This window comes from Monodelphis domestica, chromosome 1 (genome assembly GCF_027887165.1).
Source record: "Monodelphis domestica isolate mMonDom1 chromosome 1, mMonDom1.pri, whole genome shotgun sequence".
Classification (NCBI taxonomy): domain Eukaryota; kingdom Metazoa; phylum Chordata; class Mammalia; order Didelphimorphia; family Didelphidae; genus Monodelphis; species Monodelphis domestica.
This window is the reverse complement of record NC_077227.1, coordinates 335421562-335448110: the sequence shown is the minus strand read 5'-3', so window position 1 is coordinate 335448110 and position 26549 is coordinate 335421562. Positions and strand designations below refer to the sequence as shown.

General features: G+C 37.1%; 1 protein-coding gene across 2 annotated transcripts; it reads right to left on the bottom strand.

Annotated features, from left to right (window-relative positions):
- Positions 1 to 890: 890 nt before the first annotated feature.
- MYOT (myotilin) lies at positions 891 to 26549 on the bottom strand. 2 transcript variants are annotated; one of them, XM_056811341.1, is made up of 10 exons: positions 26401 to 26549; positions 22462 to 23034; positions 13487 to 13661; positions 11521 to 11625; positions 8380 to 8429; positions 6982 to 7114; positions 6016 to 6223; positions 3540 to 3705; positions 2140 to 2273; positions 891 to 1517 (listed from the first exon to the last, which is right to left on the bottom strand). In XM_056811341.1, the coding sequence occupies exons 2-10, from the start codon at positions 22818 to 22820 to the stop codon at positions 1345 to 1347; spliced, it is 1503 nt and encodes a 500-aa protein (XP_056667319.1). In that variant the 5' UTR covers positions 22821 to 23034; positions 26401 to 26549; the 3' UTR covers positions 891 to 1344. The 2 variants fall into 2 exon arrangements, with proteins under 2 accessions (XP_056667319.1, XP_056667320.1); XM_056811342.1 differs by having other exon boundaries at positions 8380 to 8426.

Here is a 26549-nt window from a genome sequence, read left to right as displayed (position 1 = left end):
TTGTCTTGACTCCTGTGCCCCAAAGAAACCTTATTCCACATTGACCTGGACAGTGCTGTGGAGCTGCTGACATTGTCTGGAACTGATGTCCACACAGGGTGGGGCCTGAGCTGGCTGGGCATAACCAGGAGAATATGGGAGACCACATGCTGCCTGGAGGAACTTGTGAAGCTGCAGAGATGGTTTGCAAAGCCTTCCTACTGCTGATGGATGTTTAAGATGGGATTCCCTAGCTCAGTGATCAACTTTTAGAGATGGAGTGCCCCGCCCATCCCCTCCCTGCTCCCCAACCAAGTACCGTGCCCTTCCCCCTACCAAGTGCCGGATGCGCCCCGCCCCACCCCCTTACCCACTGAGGAAATGAGGAATGTCCTCAGCGAGTGTAGAGAGGGGGAGGGGAGTGGCCCAAACTCTCTGCTCCCTCCTGCTCTGCCGTGTGCTCCCATTGGGCTGCTGGGAGGAGGGGCGGGGTATGTGAAAAAATGTCATCAGGTGCAGTGGCGAGGGGGAGGAGAGCAGCTCTGCCGAAGTCCCTCTGCCTTTCTAGTAATGAACTCTGGGGGAGAGGAGGGGCAGCCATATGCCCACAGGGAGCACCCTACCATAGGCTTGCCATCACTGCCCTAAATGTTTTTTTTTTTTAGAAAACCCTTACCTTCCGTCTTGGAGATAATACTGTGTATTGGTTCCAAGGCAGAAGAGTGGTAAGGCTAGACAATGGGGGTCAAGTGACTTGCCCAGGGTCACTCAGCTGGGAAGTGTCTGAGGTCAAATTTGAACCTAGGACCGCCACCTCTCAATCCACTGAGCCACCCAGCTGCCCCCCCCCCCCCAATGTTTTATTGCAAAGACTTGACATTCCGGAATCGGTATAAAGAAAAGTCTCAGTCTGTTGTGTATATTTAAATTTTTATTGGTTTTTGACATAAGCTCCAGAACACTCACATAATCTGTAATATTTCAGTATTCCTGAAACACACCTTAATGTCGTTAAAGGTCATAGCCTTTATAAAGCCATACCAAGGAGCTGCTTTTGTTACTGGCGCTATTTGTAGTTTAAAAAGATTCTACAGCTTTCATGTTCAGAAGTCATTGAGCATTTATGATGAATTTAAAAACCCACTTCTCAGGATATCTTCTACACTTACAACTCATACGCACAGATTTCCTATTTTTTAATAGGAAAATTAGTGTGTACGAGAGTCAAAAGATTAATATTCTGTACAGTAGTTATGTTGCCTAATAAAATCAATATGCTGTTAACTGCACCTATGGGTTTATTTTAAAGATCTTAATTAAATGACTGAAGGTTACTAGTTGTATTTGTCATGTTTTCTTACGCTGTTAAAGTTCTTCACTTTCGTAGAGTCCAGATTGAGCTGCTAAGCGCTGAAACTCTCCTTCTGGGTTAAAGGCTTGCTTCACATCCAAACCTTTCCCATTCAGTGCTAAGTATTTACTGAAAGTTGGTCGAACCCGTAACTGCTTAGGATTTGGAAGAGTTTGGGTTGGACGGGCTGAAATAGACCAGATAAAAAAATCAATAGAATATTTTAAACGGGGAAAAAAAGAGAAAGTAGGAAAAAATGACATATAAGAGACAATGTGTCCAAATTACATAGACTTTTGAGATTTGTATTACATATTATTGTCAGCAACATATACAGAATAAAGCTAGAAATTTGTCTATTAGAAGACAATGATCTTGCTTCTTGAGCTTACTATTTGTTTTTGGGTTTTCTATATATCCTCCACTGTGAGCCCTAGCTATAAAGTTTTCTTACATGTATGCTCTGTTATAAATGTCCCTACATGTGTCTCCTCTTTCTGTTAATAATTATATGTATGTGTATTTGTGTGGAAGAGTCTGCCCCAAGTTTATAAAGAGATGCATTGTTGCTTCTCTTACTGTATTTTTTCATTAACTGGCTTTGATTTGAATACATTGTGTCCCCTGACTGATTAATAAAGGTAAACACAAAGGGAGGGCTATGAGTTATGGTTTTGAATAGATGTGGCCCAATGGGCACCTTGAACCAGGATGGCCTTGCTTAGGGGACTCATTGTGTGAATTCGAGGGTGTTCCCAAGTGCTGTATTTATTCGATTTGTAATAGCAGCTATGGTTAACATGATATACCTGCGACATCCAGTCTAGTATTGCATGTGACCACTCCAGCTTCATTTACTGCAGATACAGTATACCACCCAGCATCTTTCTTGTTTGCATCTTTAATCAATAGGGTAATTCTTCCAGAGTTATCATGATACAAGCTGAAAAGAGGAATGCAAAAAATGGAAATATTAAACACCAAGTTTCCTGAGGGGTCCTTAAATGACCAATTCTCGGAATGAGCAAAATAACCAGGAGGATTAAGAAAAGATAAACTGTTCAAGTGCTGGAAGGAGGAGATCCAATTTAACAATGATTCATATTTTTTAAAAAAAGGCTTTTAGTTAATCACAAGGACAAACTAGGCCAATAGAGTAATATGGATGCCAACCTGCCCTCTCCCCAATTTTAAGTTGCATTAATGGAGGTATATTGATAGTCCCTCTGTAATCTGGGGTTACCACATGTAGAATATTGGGCTCAGTTCTGATGTCACATTTTAAGAGCTATATTGAGAAACTGGGAGCAGGTTCGGAGGAGGGTGACTAGGATAGTGAGGGGACTTGAAACCATATGATAAGGGGAATATTTGAAAAACTATAGAAGAAAAGATGGAGAGACTATAATTACAGTTTCCAAATGTTTCAAATGTCATATGGAAGAGAGGCTAGAGTCCACCTCATTTGACTTCAGAAAACAGAGCTAGAATCAATAAGCAGAAGTTATAGGGATAGCAAATTTTGGCTCTATCTAAGGAAGAGTCTTCTAACATTTAGAATTGCCCAACAGTAGAATCTGCTCTCTTTGGTTATATCCTTGTCATTGAAAATATTCAGACTTGGGTAGCATGATGTCAGGGATGATGAAAAGATTTCTGCAGTAGCTGGGAGAGTAGACTAAATGATCTCTAAAGCCTTTTCCCACTATTGGAAATTATATCTAATACCAAACAACTGCTTATTTTCTTGAGGTTGGACATCTCTTAATCTCCCTCCCACAACCCGGGGGGGTTATTTTGAGCATTTATTTGATCAGCAAATTCTTCATAAAAAATGCAAATAAATTTTGTCTCTGAGTCATCATGAGTTCCTTAGTAAAGAGGTCTGAATTAATGAAGTTATACTGTATTTTCTATGTATTTTCACCAAATTAAACCAATGGGATCATGAAATAATAACATTTAAACCTGGAAAGAATCTTAAAGATTATTCATCTAGTTCATTTTATAGATAAGGAAACTATGGTCCAGAGAAATAAGTTGAATTGTTCAGGATAGTAAATAATGAGAATAAATTGGAGAGCTAGGATTAGAATATAGGCTTTTGCTTCCAAATGAAATATTTTTCCCCCCTGGCTACATGAATATAATATGAAAAGATCCAGATTTGTTTTTTTAAAAGCTATAATTCTAGAAATATTTGCAATACCTTATCCGGTCAGTATTGAATTGAACCATTTCATTATTTCTTTTCCAGAATATCTTTGGTGGAGGTATAGCAGAAACTTGGCATTCTAGTTTCACTGAGTCCCCTTCATAAACTTTTTTGCTCTGTGGTTTGTAGATAAACATTGGTGCTCTCTTATGCTCCTTTGCTATAATTTAAGGAAAAATTCAAGTGTTAAAGAGGTATTGAAAAGAAAATACATTACTCAAACCAAAGTAATATTGATAAAGCATGTTTACATCAGTTCTTCATCTGTAAAATGAGCTGGAGTAGAAAATGGCAAACCACTACAATGTCTTTCCTAAGAAAACCCCAAACAGGGTGGCAAAGAGTTGGACATAGCTGCCATGACTGAACAACAACAACAAAAGGAACAAATGGGTGAATGTTAAAAAAAAGCAGATTTCTGTTTGATATAAGGCAAAATTTCCTAATAATTAGAACTGTTGCAAGTAGAATCAGCTCCATTGGATGGTAATGAGTTTTCAAGGGAGGCCTTCATACAGACGCTTGGGGACAATTGGCCAGGCACATTATACAGGGGATTTCTGTTCAGGTAGGCTAGATTAGATAAATGTTTAGATCTCTTCTAAATAATAATAACACTTTGAATTTTCAGGTATCTTTCATTAAAAAAAAAACAAAACCTTAAACTTTAGTCACGTTGCATTTAATCTGAGATCAGTCACTTTTTGGTGTTGTTTTTGTCTACATTATTTTAGTTGTATATTTGTCCTGATTTTGCTCTCTCCATTCTGTATCCATTTATATTTCTCTCTAAATTCTCAACTTTTTCCACAAGCTACTCCAGAAATTATGTATCTATCTTGATATTATTATTATGATGATCTCTTTGGTAGCCCAAAAAGGAAAAGAATCTATGTGTATAAAAATATTTATAGCAGTTCTTTTGTTATATCAATGAACTGGAAACCAAGGGTATACCTATCAACTGTGGAATGACTAAACAAATTATGGAATATAATGGAATATTATTACAGTGAAAGAAATGACAAATTAGTGGTTTCAGAGAAACCTGAGAAGACTTATATGAACTGATAGAGAGTGAAGTAAGGAAAACCTGAAGAAAAATTTATACCAAAAAACTTATAAAGAAAACAATTAAAAAGACTTAAGAATTTTGATCAGTGCAAAAACTATCCACAACTCCAGGTGACTGATGATGAAGTAAACTAACTACTTCCTGACAGACATGTGATGGACTCACGATGCAGAATAAGACCTATATCTTTGGACAGAGCCAGTGTAAGAATTTGTTTTGCTTGGCTATGCAGATTTGTTTTTTTTTAATTAAGTTTTAGCTTTTAAATTTATTAAGCATCCATTTTTTTCTTCCTCCTACTTAAAAAAAAGAAAGAAAAACAAAACCCCTGCAACAAACAAACTATGCATAATTGTTCCAAGGACTTTGTTTTCTCTATTTTTTTTTTTTTTTTAATATGGGGAGGAAATAGAGAAAGCATACATGGGGATAGGACAGGCAAAAAAAAAAAAGGAAAAAAGTAGCAACAACAACAAAATACACAGAAAGGCCAGCAAGGGACATAGTAGAGATCTTCAGTTTCATTTACTCTTCTCTTTTTCTGTTCTGTTTACATGGAAATGCCCATTTTATTTGGCGTTTAAGTTAAAAAAAATTAAAATGAACTTATTACTGCTTCAGAAGGTCAGATAGTATTCTAAAACTCCCTAGAACTATTTCTCTCTTGATTTATAGGATTTAGAAAATATATCATCACTGCCCTCTCCATTAAACTTTTATGTAAATCAACACTGAATTGCAGTAATTTTTATTTAAATTCATTATTTATGTGATGTTTATGCTAAAAAAATAAAATCAGAGTATTTGAAACATATTAGATTTAAAATCAGAGACCACGGGAGTGCCAAATATATGATTTGAAAAGAAAAAATTATATTTTACTAAAAGAGATAGGAATATTTAATATTTTTAAGGAATATTTTTCTTTTTTTTTTTTAACTTTTACCTTCTATCTTGGAATCAATACTGTGTTTTGGTTCCAAGGTTGAAGAATGGTAAGGGCTAAGCAATGGGGGTCAAGTGACTTGCCCAGGGTCACACAACTGGGAAGTGTCTGAGGCCAGATTGAACCTAGGACCTCCTGTCTCAAGGCCTGGTTCTCAATCCACTGAGCCACCCAGCTGCCCCCAGGAATAGTTTTCTAATAAGAAAAATAGTTTGAGGCTAAAAGCTGGCATTAGTTTTCATATATAGGCTTGCTAAAACAGTGAGCTTACTTAAAATATCAGCCCCCCATTTTTTTTGGCATTTGGTTGGCCAAAAAAAATGGTTTGGGCTTGCATTTTTCCTATTTTTGGGTAGTTATGCTAATATTAGATGAGCATAGCTTGTAGTCCATATACTTTAAGTTTTATAGAGAATAAAAGTATATACCTGAATGTCCTTAACACTTACCAAGAACATCCAGTTGTATTGTAAAGGTGGCTTCTCCTGCTCGATTCTTAGCAACACATACATAAGTTCCTGCATCTGAGGCTCTCACAACTTCAAAGATGAGTGAATGAAAACCTTTTTCAGATACTATCATTTTGTGAAAATCATCTGATTGAACTGGTCTTCCATTTAAATACCATGCCACATCAGGAGCTGGTAATCCACTTACCTTTAGATAAAAAACAAATGGAGATGATGGTATTTTAAAGCTCATTATAATAGTGATCCATTTATAAATTTTGAATTTTATCTTTAAGGATTTTTAGAGAGAAGAGCAAAGATAGCTCATTTATCCCTCCCAATTCTTTAATAATTTTGGCAAAATGGTAAACACTTAAATGGAAGCTAGACTCTAATGAATAGAATTCAGATGAACTTTTCATTCTTTAACATGTTTGATTTCTGTATTAGAATCATATTCCAATTTTAGTCCCACAGGGCCCAGTTTTCTTATGGCATTTCAAGTTAATGGTAATTGCAGGAACCCCTCTAGAATCTGGTAATGACAAATACTGCTGTCTCCAAGGATAAAATCTCCAAAGATGAATGAACTTTTGAGCTATGGTTTAGGGGGATATTTGATTCATCTCAAAAGATGTCGGTGCAAACATCTTTTGGTGAATCAATATATGCATCTGCCATTTATTTTTCCAGGAAAAAAATGTCCAGAAAAAGATCAAATTTTCCCCTGGCATATATAAGTATAGTTGGGTTGTGATCAGCATTATTCGGAAGGAGTTTCTGCATTAATGAGATCAGAAACATATTAAGCCAAAGAAATATAGGGCAATAGGAGGACATAGTATTAAGGAGATAAATTAAAAGTTCTAGTTTAAAAATTCTGGGTATGCCACAAATCACAGTGTGGTGAACATGTATGTATCTTCTTGTCAACTCCCTTGAAATGTTTTTGAACATTTTAATTACTTTATAGTCTATTCTGCAGAATCTTCCTTCCTCTATAGATAAGTTCTCTGGCACTTGAACAAAACGTGGAGGGTAGAATTTCTCCAGGATTGATTCCTGATCATTTGTATCTCCTCTTGAAGATGATCTACTCCTACAAAACATATTTTAATAATAGTTATACATCAGATCACTGTTGTTTTCCTTTCATACAAATTCCAATTTATTTAACATGTGTCACTTTAAGGTCAGTGTGGAGTAGTGGGTAGAGCCCTGGACTCAGAATCAGGAAGACCTGGGTTCAGATACTGGCCCACTTAACTTCTCTGTGCCTCACTTTCTTCAACTATAAAATAAGGAAATTAGTCTCAATGATCTCTAAGAGCCCTTTCTAAATCTATTATCTTACTGGAATTCAACATCATTCATTTAGAACTGTCTCTCTCTACCTTGATTCTTTTCTCCCTACCCCCCCCCCTCACCCCCATCCTTACCTTTTGTCTTAGTATCAATTCTAAGACAGAAGAGCAGCAAGGACTATGCAATTAGGGTAAAATGACTTACCCAAGGCCTCACAGCTAGGAAGTATCTGAGGACAGATTTGAACCCATGTCTTTCTGACTCTAGACCTGATTATCCACTTTGCTACCTAGCTGCCTTTACCTTCATTCTTCATGTAAGCTGATAAAGAAACTGATTTTAATACATTAAGCATTGAATATAATTTATTATAATAACATACAACATTCTTTATATTACTTATGGAGAGGTTCTATCATTAATGACAGTGCTTTGTTAACATAATAGATATAATCATACAAACCATATGAAAATCTGGAAATATTTTCTTACATAGCTCAGGAAATTAATATTAATTTCTCTATGATTGATGGATATCAGAAAACTTAGAATAATATTTTTTAAAGGAAGCACATGGAGTCAGAAGACCTGATTTGGATTCTAGTTTGTCTATTTGTTACTGTTTGACCTTGGTTAGGTCACTTCCCTTTGGATCTTAACTTCACCAACTTCAAAATAAGAAGAATGGACTAGATCAGGGGTTCCTAATTCTTTTTTTGTGTGTGTCATGGAGACCTTTGGCACTCTGGGATAGTCTATGAACTCCTCAGAATAATGTTTTCTAATGCATTAAAAATAAACCGCTTCATGAAGAAAACCAATTATATTGAAATATAGTTCTAAAATGAGAATTAAATGGCAAGTTCATGCTCCCCAGGTTAAAAGATCTATGAACAAAATTGCTATTTTCTCTTCTAGCTTTAAATCCGATGATTTTAAAAAATCATAGTAGATTGCATGAGGTAGGTTTGAATTCTTGGTTATATTTTCTAATTTAGAAGAAATAAGCAAACAAACATGTTAAGTAGTAGAAAAAGAATACTTTTCTTTAGGCTTTACCTTATCTGTGGTACAGGAACCTGCAATCTTGCATTTTCTGAGTTGTGCTGCTTGAGAATAAAACAAAGTGAGAATATCAGTATTACACTGCTATGCTGGAAAAGAAGCAGAATGAATAATTTAGAATCAGAGGAAATGTGTCCATTCTAGCTGACAGTGCTGCACTTTGTCAGGGCTTTATCAGTCAAAGTGAATTTATAGTTAATGTAAATAAACCTTCAGATATAATCTAAGCCCTTCCCAGCTTTTCTGATGAGAACTCACAGAGATAAATGAAAACAAGTCACAGACATTGGTTGCCCGCAGGAAGTGGAAGAGGTTTTTTTGACTGATTTTCTTTTTTTACTTAGCCTCTATCAGTTTTCTAATGAAAGTGGTGAGCCCTGGATATATTTGAAATGGAACCAAGGTGCAAGAATAGATATGAAGTCACTTGATTTGGCAGCTGTGCTGAAAAATGGCAGCAATGGACATACATGTCAGCCTGGAAAATACTTCTAAGCTTATGGCATTAAACTTTTGACATGTTCCAAACAAACTGACTGGAATTGCAGAAGACCTAGGAAAGAAGCTTAATGGAGAAATCCATAAGAAATGCATGTTACTTAATTAAAAACATTAAAATTAGTTGCTGTCAAGAAAAATAATCAAATAAGCATACAAGACAAGAAAAGAATCTTACACAAAACCAAGAAGGCCAAATGAATTAACTAACAAATGAAGAAAATACTTTTTTTTTTCTTGAGGATCTGCTTTCTTTGGACTTGTTTTTAGCCATTCTCTAATTAGTGGGCATGTAGAGTGTTTCCAGTTTTTTGTTATGAATAGAGCAGCTAGGAATATTTTTGTAGAGCTAGGTTCTTTTTGTCTCCTAATTATGGTTTTTTTTTTTGGGGGGGGAATCTTTAGCAAGAAAATCACTGGGTTGAAAGCTTTGAGGCTTTTATTATATATGGTAGCATTGTTTTCCAAAATGTTTGTTCCAGTTTTCTGTCTCACTAATAACATATTAGGATGTATGTTTCTCCATAGCCCTGCCAATACTGAATTTTAAATCATTTTTGCTACGTTTGCCATGCTAGTGGGTATCTTTAATTATTTTGATCGTCATTTCTATGCTTATTTCACTATCTTTTTATGAGATTATGAACCCTGTATTTCCTTTTTTTTGTTAATTGGCCTTTCATCCTCGTTGCTTCCTTTGAATGTTGTGTATTCTTAATTTTATAGATATGTATCCATTCATTATTATTATTATTTAAAAACCCCTTTACCATCTGTCTTAGAATCAATATCAGATCCTTACTACAAGGGCTAGGCAATTGGGGTTAAGTGATTTGCTCAGGATCACATAGCTAGGAAGTATCTGAGGTCAGATTTGAACTGAGGATCACCCATCTCGAGGCCTGGCTTTATATCTTTTGGGCTACCTTGCTACCCCATGTCCATTCTTTATAGATTTTAATATATGAGATATTATCTATTATATTCACTGTAAATGTTTCCCCCATTATGTTTCCTTTCCTTTAATTATAGCCCCTACGTTTTGTTTTATAAAATCTTTTTATTTTTGTATAGTCATACATTAAAAAAAACACACCATGTATTTTTTGGGCTATATTCCTAAAATTATATCCATTCAGAAAGAAAGGATATATAGAATTTTGTACTTTGTTACATTCAAAAGTAGCGACGATTATAGACCAGCCAGAGTTTGGGTTTTAGACAAGTCAGAGTTTAGGGTAAAACTTGTGGCTTAGGTTCAGGCTAATTGATTAGCATTTGTAGTAACAGAGAACCAAGACTAAGAATTGTCAGTATTTTGCCAGCACTCCTATGAGATTAAGTCATTAATACTATGTACAAGGCATTTCTTTCTATTAGGTGCCATGGAGGATGCGGAGAAATAGAAAATATTGTTACTGCGGTGAGGGAGCTTTTGCTCATCTTTATAGAAACATGTGAACTGTGACCCTGGGCAAGTCACTTGACACCCATTGCCTAGCCCTTACCACTCTTCTGCCTTGGAGCCAATACACAGTATTGACTCCAAGACAGAAGGTAAGGGTTTAAAAAAAAAAAAAGAAACACATGAACTTAGATTACAAATCACTAATATTGGGTTAAGTTTGCACATGCATTTTAGCTTATAAAAGGAACTATGATCCTGTAATATCAACAGCTCTTTGCCAGCTGTGACATCAAGGTTTTTTCTACCCATTTTCAAAATAGTAACAACAACAAAATTCAGGCCAAAGAATAAGCACCAAACTTGTTATTTGACGTCACATAACAACCTCCCTGCTCTTAGCCTTCCTCCCCCAATAAGCCACAAAACAAAAAAGTCAAAATCAATGACAGATCCTGACTAGCTGTGGGAACTTGGGCAAATCACTTAATGTCTGTTTTCTCTTTTGTAAAACAGGATAAGTAAAATGGATGGCCCTTTTCTTCAGGGTTGTGAGAGGGCGCAGTGAACAGAAGGATGGACTGTACCAAGGAAGACCTGATTTTAAATAATGCCTCTGACATCTATTAGCTGTGTGACCCTGGGCAAGCCAGTTATCTGCCTCATTTTCTCATTTGTCAAATGAGACTCATAAGAACACCTGCCTTCCAGGATTGTTGTGAGGATGTGATGAGATGATATTTATCAAGCACTTTGTAAGCCTTAAAGAGCTACGTAAATGCTAGTTCTTCTTATTACTATTATTATAATGTATGAAACTCTCCAAGCAGTTATTTTAAAAAATGAACTGTGGAACTGCTGATTGCATATTAATTTAACATCCCCTTTCAACCCTTGCAGGGCAGTATGGTGTAATGGATAGAGAGCCTCTCTGAGTCAGGTTCATTTGCATTCAAGTCCTGCCTCTGGCACATGCTGGCTCTTCCACCTGGCTATAGGCAATTCCTTCAGACTTTAAATTGCAGGAAAAACTGCTGCTCTGCATTGGTAGAAGGAATTTCTTCACCTGGAGCCTCCTTACATCAGTGAAATAAAAAACTTGGACCTAAAACAAGACAGTGAGCTAATGAAAATGAAAAAAACCCTAACCAACAGAAACCACGTGAATCCATACCTAGCTTGAAATCGCAGTGGAAATATATGTCAGATGGAGGAAGATAATGACAATTTACCTGTGCCGAGTCCTGTGATTCATTATCATTCTGGGCTTGAAACACCGCAGCAGCATTCTGTGGTCCCAGCAGCCTGCGAGCCATTCTCTCCTCATATGTTAGCCGCTGCAAAGAGATGGACATGGTGGTGTCATGGTGGGCCATCTGGCTGGGAGGTTCAGTGACCGAAGCCTCACCCCTCCATCTAAAATCTCACGTGCTAAACTACCACTACTTCTCAGATGCTCTTCCTTGGTTATCTGTGGCATAAATAGGCAGGCAATAGGCTCTGGTGTCAGGGGACCTGGGTTAGAATCTCACCTCTGAGGCTTTTTACTTTTTTTACTTTTTTACTTGTGCCTGTGCACATTATTTAGCCTCTCTTTATTTTTCTCCTTCTGCTTTATTATTATCACTTCATGTTGATTTATCATTAGGTTTTTGGGCTTATTGTAATAATTATATTAAATATGGTTTATTATTATCAGTTCCTGTTTTCTTCTTTCTTGAGCCTATAAAAACCAAAGATTAGACCAGATGGCCAGTGAAGACCCTCCTGGTTGTAAGCTTGTGTTCTTGTGCCTGCATTTTCCTTTTGCTATGTAGTGCTAGGTCTCCACAGGTTTATTCATGTTAATGAGTATCAATGAGTTAGGCTTCCCAGCCCAATATTAGAGAGAAATCTGGTACAGATAGATGCCTTTACCTAAGGTTCCCTGAAGACACTTTTTTTTTTTTTACCAACACACAAGTAAGGACTTAATTAAATATTTATTGACTGCATGAGGAAAGATGGTAGAAAATGTCAACCCTTCTCTCTGTCCTCTACTTTCCCTTCTTGAAATCAGTCTACATGGAAACTATTATGTAAACCTTCAACAGGAAGCCTTCTTCAACCTCTATCAATTCCAGTGTTTTTCTTCTTTTAATTAATTTCTATTTATCTTATATATAGTTTGCTTTATATATGTTTGTTGCAACTTGTCCCCTCCATTAGATTGTAAGTTCCCTGAGGGCAGGGACTGTATCTTGCCTCTTTTTTGTCTACCTCCCACTTAGCACAGTATAACAGGCACTTAATCAATGCTTATTGAATCAATGGAGAAATAATGAACTAATGCCTATTCTCATGCCCTCACATTTAGAATTAATGTTTTGATAGGCCAGTTGGCCTTTCTGCTTGCTGTTGTCATAAAAAATATGGAGAGGATTCACAGCTGATGTATTAATGACATTTTTCTTCTAAAATCACTTTCTAAAATTCTTTCTAATGTAATGAAGACAGCAGAGTGCATGGTAAGACTATATATAACTAGAATTTTTCATATACAAATACCATACAGAAACCCAAGTAGCAGGAGGCCAATTTGTTTTTGTCCAGGATGCCAATATTCAAGCAGATTGCTTCCTCCCTGTGAGGGGTTGTATGTTTCCTCTCCACAGTGACCACTTTACCTTGAAGTCATGCCACTTAGGCCACCACCCCTAGGATCTCATTTCTTTTCTTTCCTCCTCACTCCTAACAGAGATGAGGGGAAGGGGCTGCGATTTTATCTGAGTGCAATTGCTTCTGAAATTAGATGGCTCTATGAGCTGCTAGCAAAACACTACCACTCCCTCCAGTTCAGTTTCCCCCAAGAGCAACGATTCTTGATCATAACTTTTTATTTGGCAGAGTTCATGGAAGCTGCGTACAAAGCATTTACTGAAACTACTAGGCTGTATTTGTTATCCTACTCCAGCACCATAATAAGGCAATGGTCAAAGCAAGAAAGTTTCATTGTTCCATTCAGAGCAGTTCTCCTGCAGCTCTGCGCTGTGTAAGTCACAGGTTTCAGGCAGAGGAACTTTGGAATAGGGTCAGATGCTTATTCCTACTAAGCATAATCCTATCCTTTCCCCAGTTTAGGAACACTAAGAATTAGTGTAACAAGAATGACATTCATAACTAAACTCTATGCATTAAAGGCTTAGACATTTCACGCACTTGGTTTCCATTGTGTAGAAGGTTGTCCTTGCACCGAAGCTTTCTTTCCAAGTCTTGAATCAGAGCTTCTTTGGATCCTTGTATTTCATGATCAGGAGTCTTTGGTGCCATTTTAGGATGTGCACCTTGGGCTGCCTTAACATTCACAGGTTGGTTGACTGATGGCTGTTGGTAACTGACAAAGAGAAGGAAAGAGAGAAGAAGAAGGTCTTTGAAGCCGACTGTGTTTTAGTGTCTTCTACAACAGGCTGGAATTAATTCAATTTTATAAAATTCTCTATGACATAATGAGATAAGTTTATAAGATTATGACCGCAAACCCGTCTCCTTCTCCTAGTTCTTTAATATTTCAAAAGATCCTTTAAACATAAAGATCACAGCTCCTCAGCAAATTACGGTTTCGTGAGTTATTATAGTAAAAAAAAAAATCATCTGATTTTCTTCCTGGGAATGAACCACTCCAAACTTAGCTAGACTGGCCTTTAGATAAATTAAACTTAGAAAAACCTAGGTTAAAATCTCACCACTAATATTTTACTAATTATGTGTCTGGGCAAGTTACTTAAACTTTTTGAGCCTCAGTTTCCTTATTTGTAAAATTGTGTCAACAATACCTGTAGTATCTACCTCAAAGAGTTGTAAGGACTATAGCAATCACAATGTAAAAAAATACTTTACAAACTTTAAAGCATTATAGATATATCAGTGATGGTGATGATGATGATGATGACAGCCACCAAGTGGGTGTCTGGGAATATTCCTAGAACCTTTACAGCTAGGTAGGGTCTGTCAGGGCTCTGCTTGCCATAATGAGAAATTGAAGTGGGATATTGATGGTGAAAGATGACTGCTGCTGCTACTTTTCTTTTTTAAAAACTCTTATCCTAGAATTGATAATAGGCATCTGTTCTAAAGTGGTAAGGACTAGCCAATTTGGATTAAGTGACTTGCTCAGGATCACACAGCCACAAGTGTCTAAGGACAGACTTGAACCAGGTCCTCCCTATTCTGGGTCTGTTTTGCTACTACTTTTGATACAGAGCTGTGATTTCATTGGTGTAAGGAATTCTCAGGGATCAATATAGATTAATCACTGTTCTGCATCCTCCAGTCTTAGTCACCTGGAGGGCCCTGAGAGATTAAGTGATTCACTCAGCCTCTCATAGCCAGTATACACCAGAGACATGATTTGATCCCAGGTTTTCCTGACTCAGAGTGGTTTCATGTCCATTGTGCTTTGCTGCCTTTTTACTATCATTATTGGCCATCACAGAAAGAGTAGTAAAGTTTTAAATGAAGACTGGTTAGGCAGCTAGATGGCACCATGGACAGAGTACTGGATCTGGAAATATGATCTGACTTCAAATTTGGCCTCAGACACTTCCTAGCTGTCTGAGCCAGGCAAATCACTTAACCCCCTCCTGCCTCAGTTTCCCCATATGTAAATTATGTATAATAATAGTACCTAATTCAGGGTTTTTGTAAGGATCAAACGAGATATCTGTAAAGGACTTTGAAGACTTTAAAGCACTACATAAATGTTAGTTTTTGTTATTATTCATATAATTTCACATAATTTCCCTCTAAGTAGTTAGGGTAAAAGGAAATGAATTTTAGTTGTAGGAAGAATTTAGTTGACATAAGGAAGAGGTTTCTATAAGAATTATGAGACTCAAAAAGGAGTCCTGAGGTAAGGAACTATATTTTATTTGAAGATCTTGAAGGATAAAATAATAGCCATTTCTCTTAAGTAATCCAGTGCTATTCTGCCTGAAAGTGGTTTCTCAAGGCCCTTCCAATCTTACCATTCAGAATTATTGAAAGTATATATATATATATGTGTGTGTGTGTGTGTGTGTGTGTGTGTGTGTGTGTGTGTGTGGAGCTGGTGAGCTGAGTGGATTGAGAGCCAGGCCTAGAGATGAGTGGTCCTGGTTTCAAATCTGGCCTTAGACACTTCCTAGCTGTGTGACACTGGACAAGTCACTCAACCCCCATTGTGTAGCCCTTACTGCTCTTCTGCCTTGGAATTAATACATAATATTAATTCTAAGGTGGAATGTGAGGGCTTAAAAAAAAAGAAAGTATATGTAAAAGTGTTTGGATGCATCCCCAAGTCTGAGCACATACCACAGAGTAATGAATGATAATTTAATTGAATTGCTACCTTTCTATCAAAGGCTGGCTGGTATGTGTAATTTAAGATATATGGAATTCAGTCTGTTATTTTTGGAGGGGGAATGGAATAGAGGCAGAGAGAGCTAGATAAGAGGATAAAGCTAATCAAATTTAAAGAATTGTTTAATGATGAAATGGAGAGAAATGATGGAAGAGGTTATAAGATCAAGATTAATGCTCACGAGGTATTAACTGGTCTTTGAAGGTAGCTTAGAGGCTCCAAAATTTGGAAGTGAGGAGAGGGAAGAGGAACCCAGGATATTTATGGATGAAGTGGGCTACAAAGGATGTAGTTGTTGAAAAATTTTGCTTTGGGACCCTGGAATTTAAACTGATGCCCACAGTGTTTTTTTTAAATTTGGTTTTATCATATACTTTTAACTTGTAAAAAAACCAACCACAGGTGCATTTATTTAGTGTTGTAATTACATACAAAGATGCTCAATGGAGGGATCTGAAATGGGTATAGTGGAGACCAAGAAATGACAGTGTATCCATGTTGTATATTGATGCAGATTTGTGTATCATAACTGTCCACAAAATTATAACCAGAAGCGGCAAAAATCAACAATGATGATTTTAAATAGAAGGGAATATTTACAGGTATCCGTTTGTTTCTCCAAAAATTCTTAAGATTGGAGATTTTTTTCTTTTTTTTCTTTCTGTGCTTAATGAGATTGTCTGGCGAAATTTCTGTCCTTGTTCTAAGTCTAGTTCTAATAGAACAGTGCTATAGGTTCCCTTCATCCTACCTTCACCCAAATGCTACAAGTATACAGTGGTAAGACAATTATTTTATATTCAAAGGATTAAACATGGAAGATGGAAGGGACCATAAGAGACTACATAGTCCAAGCATCTTTTTATTTAATTTTATTTTTAAACCCTTACCTTCCATCTTAGAATCAATACTGTGTATTGGCTCCAAGGCAGAAGAACCGTAAGGGCTAGGCAATGGGGGTCAAGTGACTTTCCCAGGGTCACACAGCTTGGAAGTTTATGAAGCCAGATTTGAACCTAGGACCTCCCATCTCTAGGCCTGGATTTCAATCCACTGAGCCACCCAGTTGTCCCCCATCATTTTATTTTCAAATTTAATTGACTACATGAAGTTAGGTGTTGGTTTTAACGTGATCATTTGACATTTTTTTTTGACTTTTGGTTTTGATTCTGTGGTAAATTTCAAAGTGAATGGTCAAATGGACCAAAGTTAGTAGCTGGGGTTAGTATGGTTCCATATCTTCAGTCTGATAGGTAGTTGACTTCACCACCTTGCAACAAAATCTGAAATTCTCTTAAGGTTTTATCTTTCATAATTTTGGACAAGTTTCAATAAGCTTTGGTTAGTGGTTGGGTGTTATGATGATCTGTAATTGCACCGAACTGTCTATAGCTTATATTTTCATATTCCTATCTTATTTTTTCTCTAGACAACTCTAAGTATGGTATTAAAAAAACCTTTAAAAATAATACCGTCTAAAGCAGGAAATGCTTCTGCAAACCTACAATCATAATGCCAACTTTCAAAATAATTATAGGCCAACAGAAAGGAGAATAGAGGAAGAGGAGGAAATAGAATGGAGGAAAAGAGAAATGGAAGAGAATAAAAGGTAAATATAGAGGTCCATGTGATACCAGAAAGCTTGGTTCAATTTTTTGCACTGAGTCTCAAAGACAATATGAAAAAATACTGGGTTCAAATTCCACCTCTGTTTCTTGCTATATTATCTTGAGAAAGTCACTCAACCTTTGGACCTTAGCTCTCTGACCTATAAAAGGTTAGTTTAGATGGCCTTGGAGGTTCCTTCCAACTTTAAATCTATGAGATTTTAATCTTCCTGCATCAATTTGGAAAAAATCTCTTAGGGTGTCATTAATGATTCTGAAAAGCGAGGGTAAATATTTGAACAAATGAGTGAATATTTAGTTATATATTGTATGTAGAATATTATACTGCACATTGAAGTATTTTATGATATGCATTGATAGATTAAAAACTAGACAATATGTATCTTTGTATTCATTTGTATACTCAAAAATATTTAATGAATACATGTTATATGTATAGCTAGCCTTCTGTTAGGCGCTATAGGTGGTGAGATGGGCAGATACAAAGAAGTATAACATACAATTCTTGCCATATATATTTAAACCTTCAGTTTATATATCTACATTACCCATAAATGAAAGGTCAAGTCAATCAAGCCACTTTAAAAAATTAAATTGATTGAAAATTGTGATACCAATTTATGCTCATTATGGAACTCTTCATCTTTACCTCAAGTCTTTTAATCTTGTTTTGAGAATATTTGGAGAATTTTACAATTGGAGGTGCAGGATTTCATCATCTTTTTATTGGGACACTTGTGGATGGGATTTAATATATTGATATAAAGAAAAGTAAGTTAGACATATGGTATTTATGATTTCATTTCTTTCAACCTTCTTTTTCTTTTTATATGGAAGTGTTTGCATTATTTGGTTTTGTATAGAATAAAAATAAAATAAAATGAAAATAATTATATTATCTCATAATTTGAAGGAACTTTTGAAGTTATAGGTCTATAGGGACAAGAATAATCTTTATAATGTGCCTAAAAAATGGTTGGTCCTGTGGATTTATCAAAACCAATGTTAGGAGTCACTCATATATACAAAGATCCATTGTAGTTAGGTGGTATGGGAGATAGAATACAAGGCTTGAAGTCAGGAGGGCTTGAGTTTGAGTCTTACCTTTGACAATTACTAGTTGTGTAACCCTGGGCAAGGCCACAGCCTCCCTCTGCCTGTTCCCTCATCTGCAAAATGTAGATAGTAATAGCACCTACTTCACAGATCTGTTGTGAGGATCAAAGGACTTAACAAATGCAGAGCACTTTGTGACCCTTAAGGTACTATAGAAAGGCTAAATGTAATCATGCTTTTCATTATTAACCCCATGTATAATCTTAAGTATTTTCATGGTACAATGGAGAAAGTACTAAATTTGGAGTTAGAGTACCCTAGTTCACACCCTGCCTCACTGGTATGACCTTGGGCAAGTCACTTAACTGTTTTGGGTCTCAACTTCCTCTTCTGTAAAATGAGGCAGGTTCAACTATTCAGTGATTCATGTATTGAGAGCTGGAAGGGGCTTCAGAAGCCATGCAGTTCAACAGTCTTCTTTTATAATTGAGGATAGCAAGGCTCAGGGCTTATCTACAGTCACATGGATGATCATTTTTCAAAGGCAGGATTTGAATTCTGATCTGATTCCACAGACAGCACTTTTTCCAATGTATGAATGACCTCTAATATAATATAACAATGGGAATAGAGTGAACTCCTGCTTAATGACTTGCTCCTAACATTGCCATAGGACATTTGACTATCTAGGTTTTCTAGGTTTTAATTTAAACTCATTTAAAATGGTTTCTTTTATAAGCTGGTTTTTAATATTACCTAAGTTGACAGAATTACCATTCTTACTGGAAAATTTCCATATAGGAGGAAAATTGGCCACTGGAAAGATTGAGGAAAACAGGAATTTTGAGGGATTTGCCACTGTCTATAAATAATGAACTAATTGCTGCAATATCACTGATGATTTCCTTATTACTAATAGCAAAAGTCTTTTTTGGATATTGTTGTTCTTGTCATCATCTTCTAAGAGAGTGATGGTGAACTTATGGCACAGGTGCCAAAGATGACACACAGAGCATTCTTTGTGGGCACATGGCTTCCCTCCTCCCACTGAAGACCTTACAAGAAAGGCGGAGGGACCTGGGCAGAGATGCTCCCTTCCCCCTCTCCACTGTGCCTGATAATATTTTTTCACATCACTTGCTCCTCTGCCCAGCAGTCTGATGGGAACCCTTCCTCCTTCCCTTGTGTGGGGTAAAGGAGGGGGCAGGGCATGCCCTGCAATCAGTGTGGAGGAGGGGCAAGCACTTGGTCTGGGTGGGGGGCAGGCATAGCATTTGGTCTGTGGGGGCAGGGCTTGGCACTCTGTCTCTAAAAGGTTCACCAACACTGTTTTATGTTCTTTTTGGGAGTATATAATATTAGAGATTATCTTCTTCTTCTTGATACCCTCTTCTTCCTTGGCTTCTGTGACATGGCACTCTTATCATTATCTTCCTATTTCTTTGACTATGCCTTCTCTGTCTCCTTTGCTGGTCTCTCATTTTATTCCTACCTCTCAAATTCAGCTGATTTTCAATATTCCATTTCTTTTCCTGTTTTTTTTTTTTTAACTTTCTCATGAAGATCTCATCCTTACTTTACTTTGTGCAAATTACTTCTCAAATTAACTTTCTCCTATAGTTCTGGTTCTCTATTTCTGACTTCCTACTAGATGTATTTACAGGGATGTCCCTTAGGCATCTCAAACGCAACATATTTTAAAACTAAACATATCATCTTTTCCTTAAAACCTTCCTCTTCTAACTTCTCAGTTTCTGTTGATGGTATTGCCACTTTCCCTTCCTTCATTCCTTTGTTCCTTCCTTCTTCCTTTCCTTATTTCCATTGATTCTAAGTCAGAACAGTAGTAAGGGCTGGGCAATTGGGGTTGAGTGACTTGCCCAAAGTCATATATATAGGGAATATGTGGCTTCAATGTTCTGAGGTCAGATTTGAACTCAGGTCCTTCCAACTCAGGCCTGGTACTCTATCCACTGTGCTACTTAGCCACCCTAGTATTACCATCTTTCTAACCAACCCAAGTTTGTAACTTTGGCATCTTTTTCACATACAATTTTCCATTTGACATTTCTGCATATTTTCCCAGACTGTCCCTCAAGCCTGGGATGAGTTTCCTTCTCACCTCTGGAGATGTTTTCAAATCCCTTGTTTTCTCTAGTGGTGGGGTTAGGTACCACTTTCTACATGAAACCCTGATTCCCACTCCAAGCCCCTAGCTGCTAGTGTCATCCCTCTCTTAATTCCTTAGTATATATTTTTCATATACTTATGTATCTATTAAATCCATGGATAAAATGAAAGTTCTTTGAAAACAGGAATAATTTTATTTTTGTCCTTGTATCCCTAGCACCTCATCAGCACAGTGTTTGGCACATAGTAGAGGCTTAATTAATGACTGCCAATTGACCTTTCCCTCTTCCTCACTTCCTGTATCTAATTAGTTGTCAGATTTGATTGACTCTAATTTTTCAGTGTCTCTCAACTCCATCTCCTCCTTTCTGTTTCCACTGCAGCCTCCCTACTTCAGCCTTCATTACATCTTGCCTTGGCTATTGGGGAAGCTTTGTAACTAGTAATTCTTTCTAAACCAATCCCTTCAGTCTATCTTCATGACCAACCCCTGAGTAAGCTACCTAAAATGTACCACTAGACTCTTTTCACTCCTTTAGTTAAAAACCTCTGGGGCTCTCCATCGCCATCTGAATCCAGTGTAAGTCCCTGATCCTCACATTCAAGGCCCTTTACAGCCTGGCTCCAAGCTCCCTTTCTAGCCTTTCCTTATATTTACATCTTTACATACTTATTGCTTCATACCCTCTAGAGCCCACCTAAATTCTGTGCTATCCTCAGTTCTTATTCTGCCCTCCTTGCCTCTGTACCTTTGCTCTTATCATCCATTATTCCTGGGATGGACTTCTGCTCCTTACCCAACTTTTGACTGTGGAAGACCCTTTTCTGGACATCCCTCAGTTCCTTTGTAAAATGAGGGGATTAGACTTAGGCTATAAATATGATTCTCCCTTTCTTTCTTCAAGGTATAGCTCAGGATCTACCTCTTTCATGAAGGCATCCTTGAAATCTCCTTTTTGTCTCCCCCAAATGAAAGTTGCTTTTCTTAAGCTCTTTTTTTTTCTACTTGCACCTCTTCTTTGTGTTTATCATGCTTTCCTTTATACCATAACTCTAGGTCTACATATCATTTTCTCATTTAGGCTTGTTGGGAACAAAGTACATCCTGGATTTATCTTTACCTTAATGCATTTTTTGCTATATTGGACTAGATTGTACAAAGTGTCCATGAAACAACTCTCAAGGAACCTTTGACCAACTCACTGATGGGCTAGCCGAGGTTTAGGAAAGCTGATAGCCTTTAAGTTTGCATAAGGGTCATGTTTTTTAGAAGAAAGGCACAAGTGTTGTGTTCTTCTGTGTATTAGGTCCTTCCAGAATAGCTTTAGGGCCTGTGGAAATAGTATATATTACTAGTATATATCAGAGGGGAACCTTTACTGAATTTAGATTAGGCCAGTGAAGATGGAGCAAGTTGGGCTTCAATACCATAAACCAAACTCTATCCAATCCTTCTTCCACGTTATGGTAGGTAAACTTATTTATACCACCAGAATGCTAGATTTAAACAAAAAAACTACCTTTTGAATTTTGGAGGAATAGACATGGGCTAGGAAGAAAAAGTCTGAGAGAAGACTTAAGAGCTTTTGAGGAAATCCTATCAGAAGGAGGATGAATAACTGATCTTTATCTGCACTGAGCGCATAATAAGAGGAAATAAGCTTAAATTATAGGTGGCCTTAGGTTAGACATCAAGGAAGATCACCCGACAGAGGGTGTCATAGGAATCATTTCCCACAGAAGATGGAAAATAAGAAAAATTACTATCTGCTTGGAGGAAGGAGGACAAACCTTTTGAAGTTCCTGCCAACACTTTGGCCCTAGGTACTCTAAAATAGGTACAGATTCAGAGGGCTGGCAGGGATCTTAATGCTCTTAATGTCTATCTAGGCATTGCGGAATTTCTGTGCCTTCTTGGCTATAAGTTTAGAGCCAATTCAAATAACAATTGTGACTTTATTCTCTTTTTAAAGGACACTTACTTGGATTCCACAGTTGCAGGGTTTTTACTGCCACTATAATCAGGCTGTGATGGCAGTACAGAACTGAGGAAGCTGGCAGGGGACTGGTTATATGTGGATGTCACTCTTTGTCCCAGGGACGAGCCAGGAAGCTGCTGGCCAGAAGTCGGGAAAGCTGATGAGGACATTGTGATCTGAGAGCTCATTGTAGAAGAAGCCGAATATCTTTGCTCTGTGCATTGCCGGGGGTGGATGAGGATGGAAGACTGTTTGGTTTGGCTGGAGGAGAAAGTTGAAGTCTCTGGCCCTGGAGGTTGTAGTCTGGAGCTGCATGTGTTCTGTGACTGGATAAAATGTTTTGGACGCTCGTAGTTAAACATGGTGGGCTGGTATATGGAGGGAGTGGAAGGTGAGATATTGCAGTTAGTATTTGATCCTGGTAGGGAGGTGCCTGGAGTTAGGGGTGGTGAACTTGAAAAAGCTGGAGTCTGGAAGGAGTCAGAACAAAGATTGGTCGGCCTCTCCTTGATGAGTTCTGGGGAGGAGACCGGGGTTGGCCTTGATGGATCAGCTCTCTCTTGAAGAATACTGTCCCTTCAAAATGAAAGAGGAGACACAAGGATTAGAGGAAGTTAAAATTTTATTTAAAGGCTTTTGGGGACGATTTTGTTCTTTTTCGTTTTCATTCACAGCTCTTCCATTTTCCCTGCTGCCCAGGACTTTTCTTGAAGGAAAATATAAAATATTTTTTCATATTCTAGGTTTTATTTTTCAATAAACAAAACTAGAAAGAGATTTAAAAGTTCAACAATGCCAAATCAAAGAGCATTTGACTAGGAGTTGGAAGATGGTCAAGTTTTACTTCTAGCTTCATTACAAAGTTACTATGTGACCTTGGAGAAGTTATTCCTCCTTTCTGGGCCTCTGTTTCTTCCTCTGCAAAATGAACAAATTGTATCAGATCACCTCTCTCCAAAGCTTCTTTTATTTCTTGTCTTCTATGGCCTAAATTTGTTCAAGAAATTTGTTCTAAGATGTTGCATAGTATCATTAATTTATGATCTCATCTTGAGCTTGTGTTCTATTAGAGTCATTTGATTAGTTAACTCGAAGGATTTAATGGTTAAAAATTAGTAACAATTATAATAACAGCTAACATTTATATATAGGGTTTTAAGATTTTAAAAGTGATTTACAAATATTATCTCCTTTGAGCCTCATAACAACCCTGGGAAGTAATACTATTATTATCTCCACTTTGCAGATGAAGAAACTGAGACAAACAGGTGGAATGACTTGCTCAGCATAGCACAGTTTGTGAGTGTCTGCTGCTGTATTTGAACTCAGGTCTTCCTGACTCTAGGTCTAGCAGTGTTCTCTCTACTGAACAACTTAGTTATACTCTTTCATTTTTTCAGTTATGGTCATATTCTCGTTAGGGATTTCTTCCTCCCCATGATCACTAAAATTTGAAGTGGCAGATATTCTAACATTCTTGCCATTTCAAAGTTTGACAATAAATGATGTAATATGCATGTAATACATTAAAGTCTTGGTAAAATTGGAGAAGCATAAAAAAAAAGACTTCTTTTTTAGAGGGAGCACAATTCTTGGGTCTATCTCGCTTTTCTGCCTCTCTCCCACCACACATACATAGACACAATGCCATGGAACGGTGTGTACTGCTGCTACAATTCATGACTGTCATCAGCTTTCAGATATTGGCAAGTAGATTTTCCACTTTGTACAATTCACAGCCTCTTCTGTTCCACCACCTGACTGGGTGACTGGCTGACAGCTTTGTCCAACTGGGTGGGTCCAGAGTGGGTGAATAGGGTGTCCCAGTCTGTCTCTTTACTTCATCCCAGAAGAGAAACTAAACCTTAACAAACAAATTTTCCCCTGATATTTTTGGGGGATATAGGTCACTGCTCTCTTCTATTACTAAGCTATCACTTAGGCTTGACATGGGGATGATAAATGCCTAGGTGAGGTTGTCTCTACCAGCTGTCAAAACAGCTATTTTCAATCAGGATGTTTTACACTGTATACACAGAACAAACATAATGATTATTCACATTTATGCCATCCTCCAAAATTTAGGAGGCACTTTTCTCAAAATCACCTGTGAATTGGTTGTTATTAGTATGATTATTCTAGTTTTGCAGATGGAGAAATTGAGATACAGAAAGGTTGAGGGGTTTGTCAAGGTCACCTGCAACTAGCAAGTGGCAGAACCAAAAATCAGACCAGATTTCAGAGATCAGGACACTGAGATTTAAAGAGGTTATAGGATCCTAGCATTCCAAGCTAGAATATGCCCATGGTCATACAGGCAGGCAATCAACGCTAGAGCCTCCTTCCTTTAAGTTCAGAGCTTTTTCTTTTCTTTTTGAAAGAAATGTTTTTGACATGTCTTCAATGATTTCCCCCTCACCTTCCTGGAAAAAAAAAAAAACCCAAACCCAATCTATTGGCTATGTCTGACAATATACACCTGTTTCTGAGCCTGTGGTCTACCATCACTCTACCTAGAGGAGAAATCAGGATTATTTTACTATACCTTACTCTAATGTCATATAAGTGAACTTTTCACTTACTAAACTGAGTGCCTTTTTCATTTAGACAAAGCCTGAAATGAGTAAAAGTCACTTTTTTGGTCATTATGAGAAGGTAAGATTGATATAGCTTTTGCCAGATCAAAAAAAAAAATTCTGGGAAGATTTATGCTATAGCATATGGTTGGAACCCAAGTCTTAAATTAACTGTTGTATGAAGAGACAAAGAAGTTTCTTAGAGCAGCCAGATAAAGACTATAATGGAATGGAACCTTTGAAAATTCACATAAACCATAATTTCAAGTTCAAATTACATACCTTCTAGAGAATACATTGCGGATAGGAACTACATTAAGTCTTTAAATTAACGGGGTGGGGGTGGGGAGATGGCAGCAAAGGAGGCCGAAGGGTAGAGAAAAGTACGTCAGCAGAAGTCTATAGAACACATAATTAGGACTTCTAAAAAAGATTGCATTTTAAAGCAAAGCCTTTTGTTTCTCTAAGCTGTGTTCATTCCATCGCAGGCTTTAAAGCAGAGTTTGTTAGGTCTTAAATTCCCTTCTTGTGAGGTCAAATTGTTCAGCTGTCACTTCAAATAACAAAAGGATAAACTGTTTAAGGGTACAGCCAATAGATAGATTCAAGGAAGAGGTTTCTATTTTCCTTCATATTCACTTCTGGAATGCCATGCTGGCCCACACATTTTGGCGCTGGTACTTGTCTATGCAATTTGGAATTACTGATATTTTCAAAAGGCTAATTTTAACACAAATATTCGAAAGTCTTATTTTGTCCAGCATCTTAGCAAAAGATTTCAGAATCTGGAAACTTAACTCTCAAAGTCCATTTTTGGACTTGCTACTACTAGTCAATAATTCAACTGTGTCTCTCAAATTATGTGAAGTCAGCAGTAACTAACCTATTCCAAATGATGTTGCTATTGTCTTAAAAATTTCAAAATTTCTTAAACTTTTTTTAGGCTGCTCAGTAACTATAGTCCACTTCACAGTTATAGAAATCAGGCACTGTAATATTTTTACCCTAGCAGATTTGCACAAAAAGTATTTAACTCCGATATAGGGAGTACTTTGAAGCAATAGAAGCCCCTATAAACTTAAAGACACATTTTAAATAGCCCTTTCCAGGGGACAAATATTCTTTTTAAAAATAAATAATAATAATAAATTCCTTTTTAGAACAAAATATTTCAAGCCTCCTCTCTACTTCAGGCTTAAAAAGACTCCTCCGGTATTCAACAGGAATAGATGATGTTTCTCTCTTATCCCATCTTCTTCCTCGGTGGACAGCATTTACAGCTTCTTTAATTTATATCCATAAATCATCTTTGTTCAGAGAGCCCTGATTTGGAAGAAACCATGGTAAAAGTAAAGGCAAGACTTACCTCTAGCTCCAGATGGTGCCACCTGGGTTTAACCCACTATTGAAGGGCAGGGAGAGGCATTCTGGTCCCTTGCAGACTAATCATAGTGACCCTGTACTTAGTATTATAACACCAGTGACTTTTATCAGCTGCCAAACAGTGACATCTGA

Excerpts from the sequence above, each read along its gene's own strand:
- MYOT (XM_056811341.1), bottom strand. The coding sequence starts at position 22,820 with ATGTTTAACTACGAGCGTCCAAAACATTTTATCCAGTCACAGAACACA. Across the intron at positions 13,662-22,461 it reads CCTGCAACTGTGGAATCCAA|TTACCAACAGCCATCAGTCA; the intron begins GTAAGTGTCCTT and ends TCTCTTTGTCAG. Across the intron at positions 1,518-2,139 it reads TACTAGACTGGATGTCGCAG|CCCGTCCAACCCAAACTCTT; the intron begins GTATATCATGTT and ends GGTCTATTTCAG.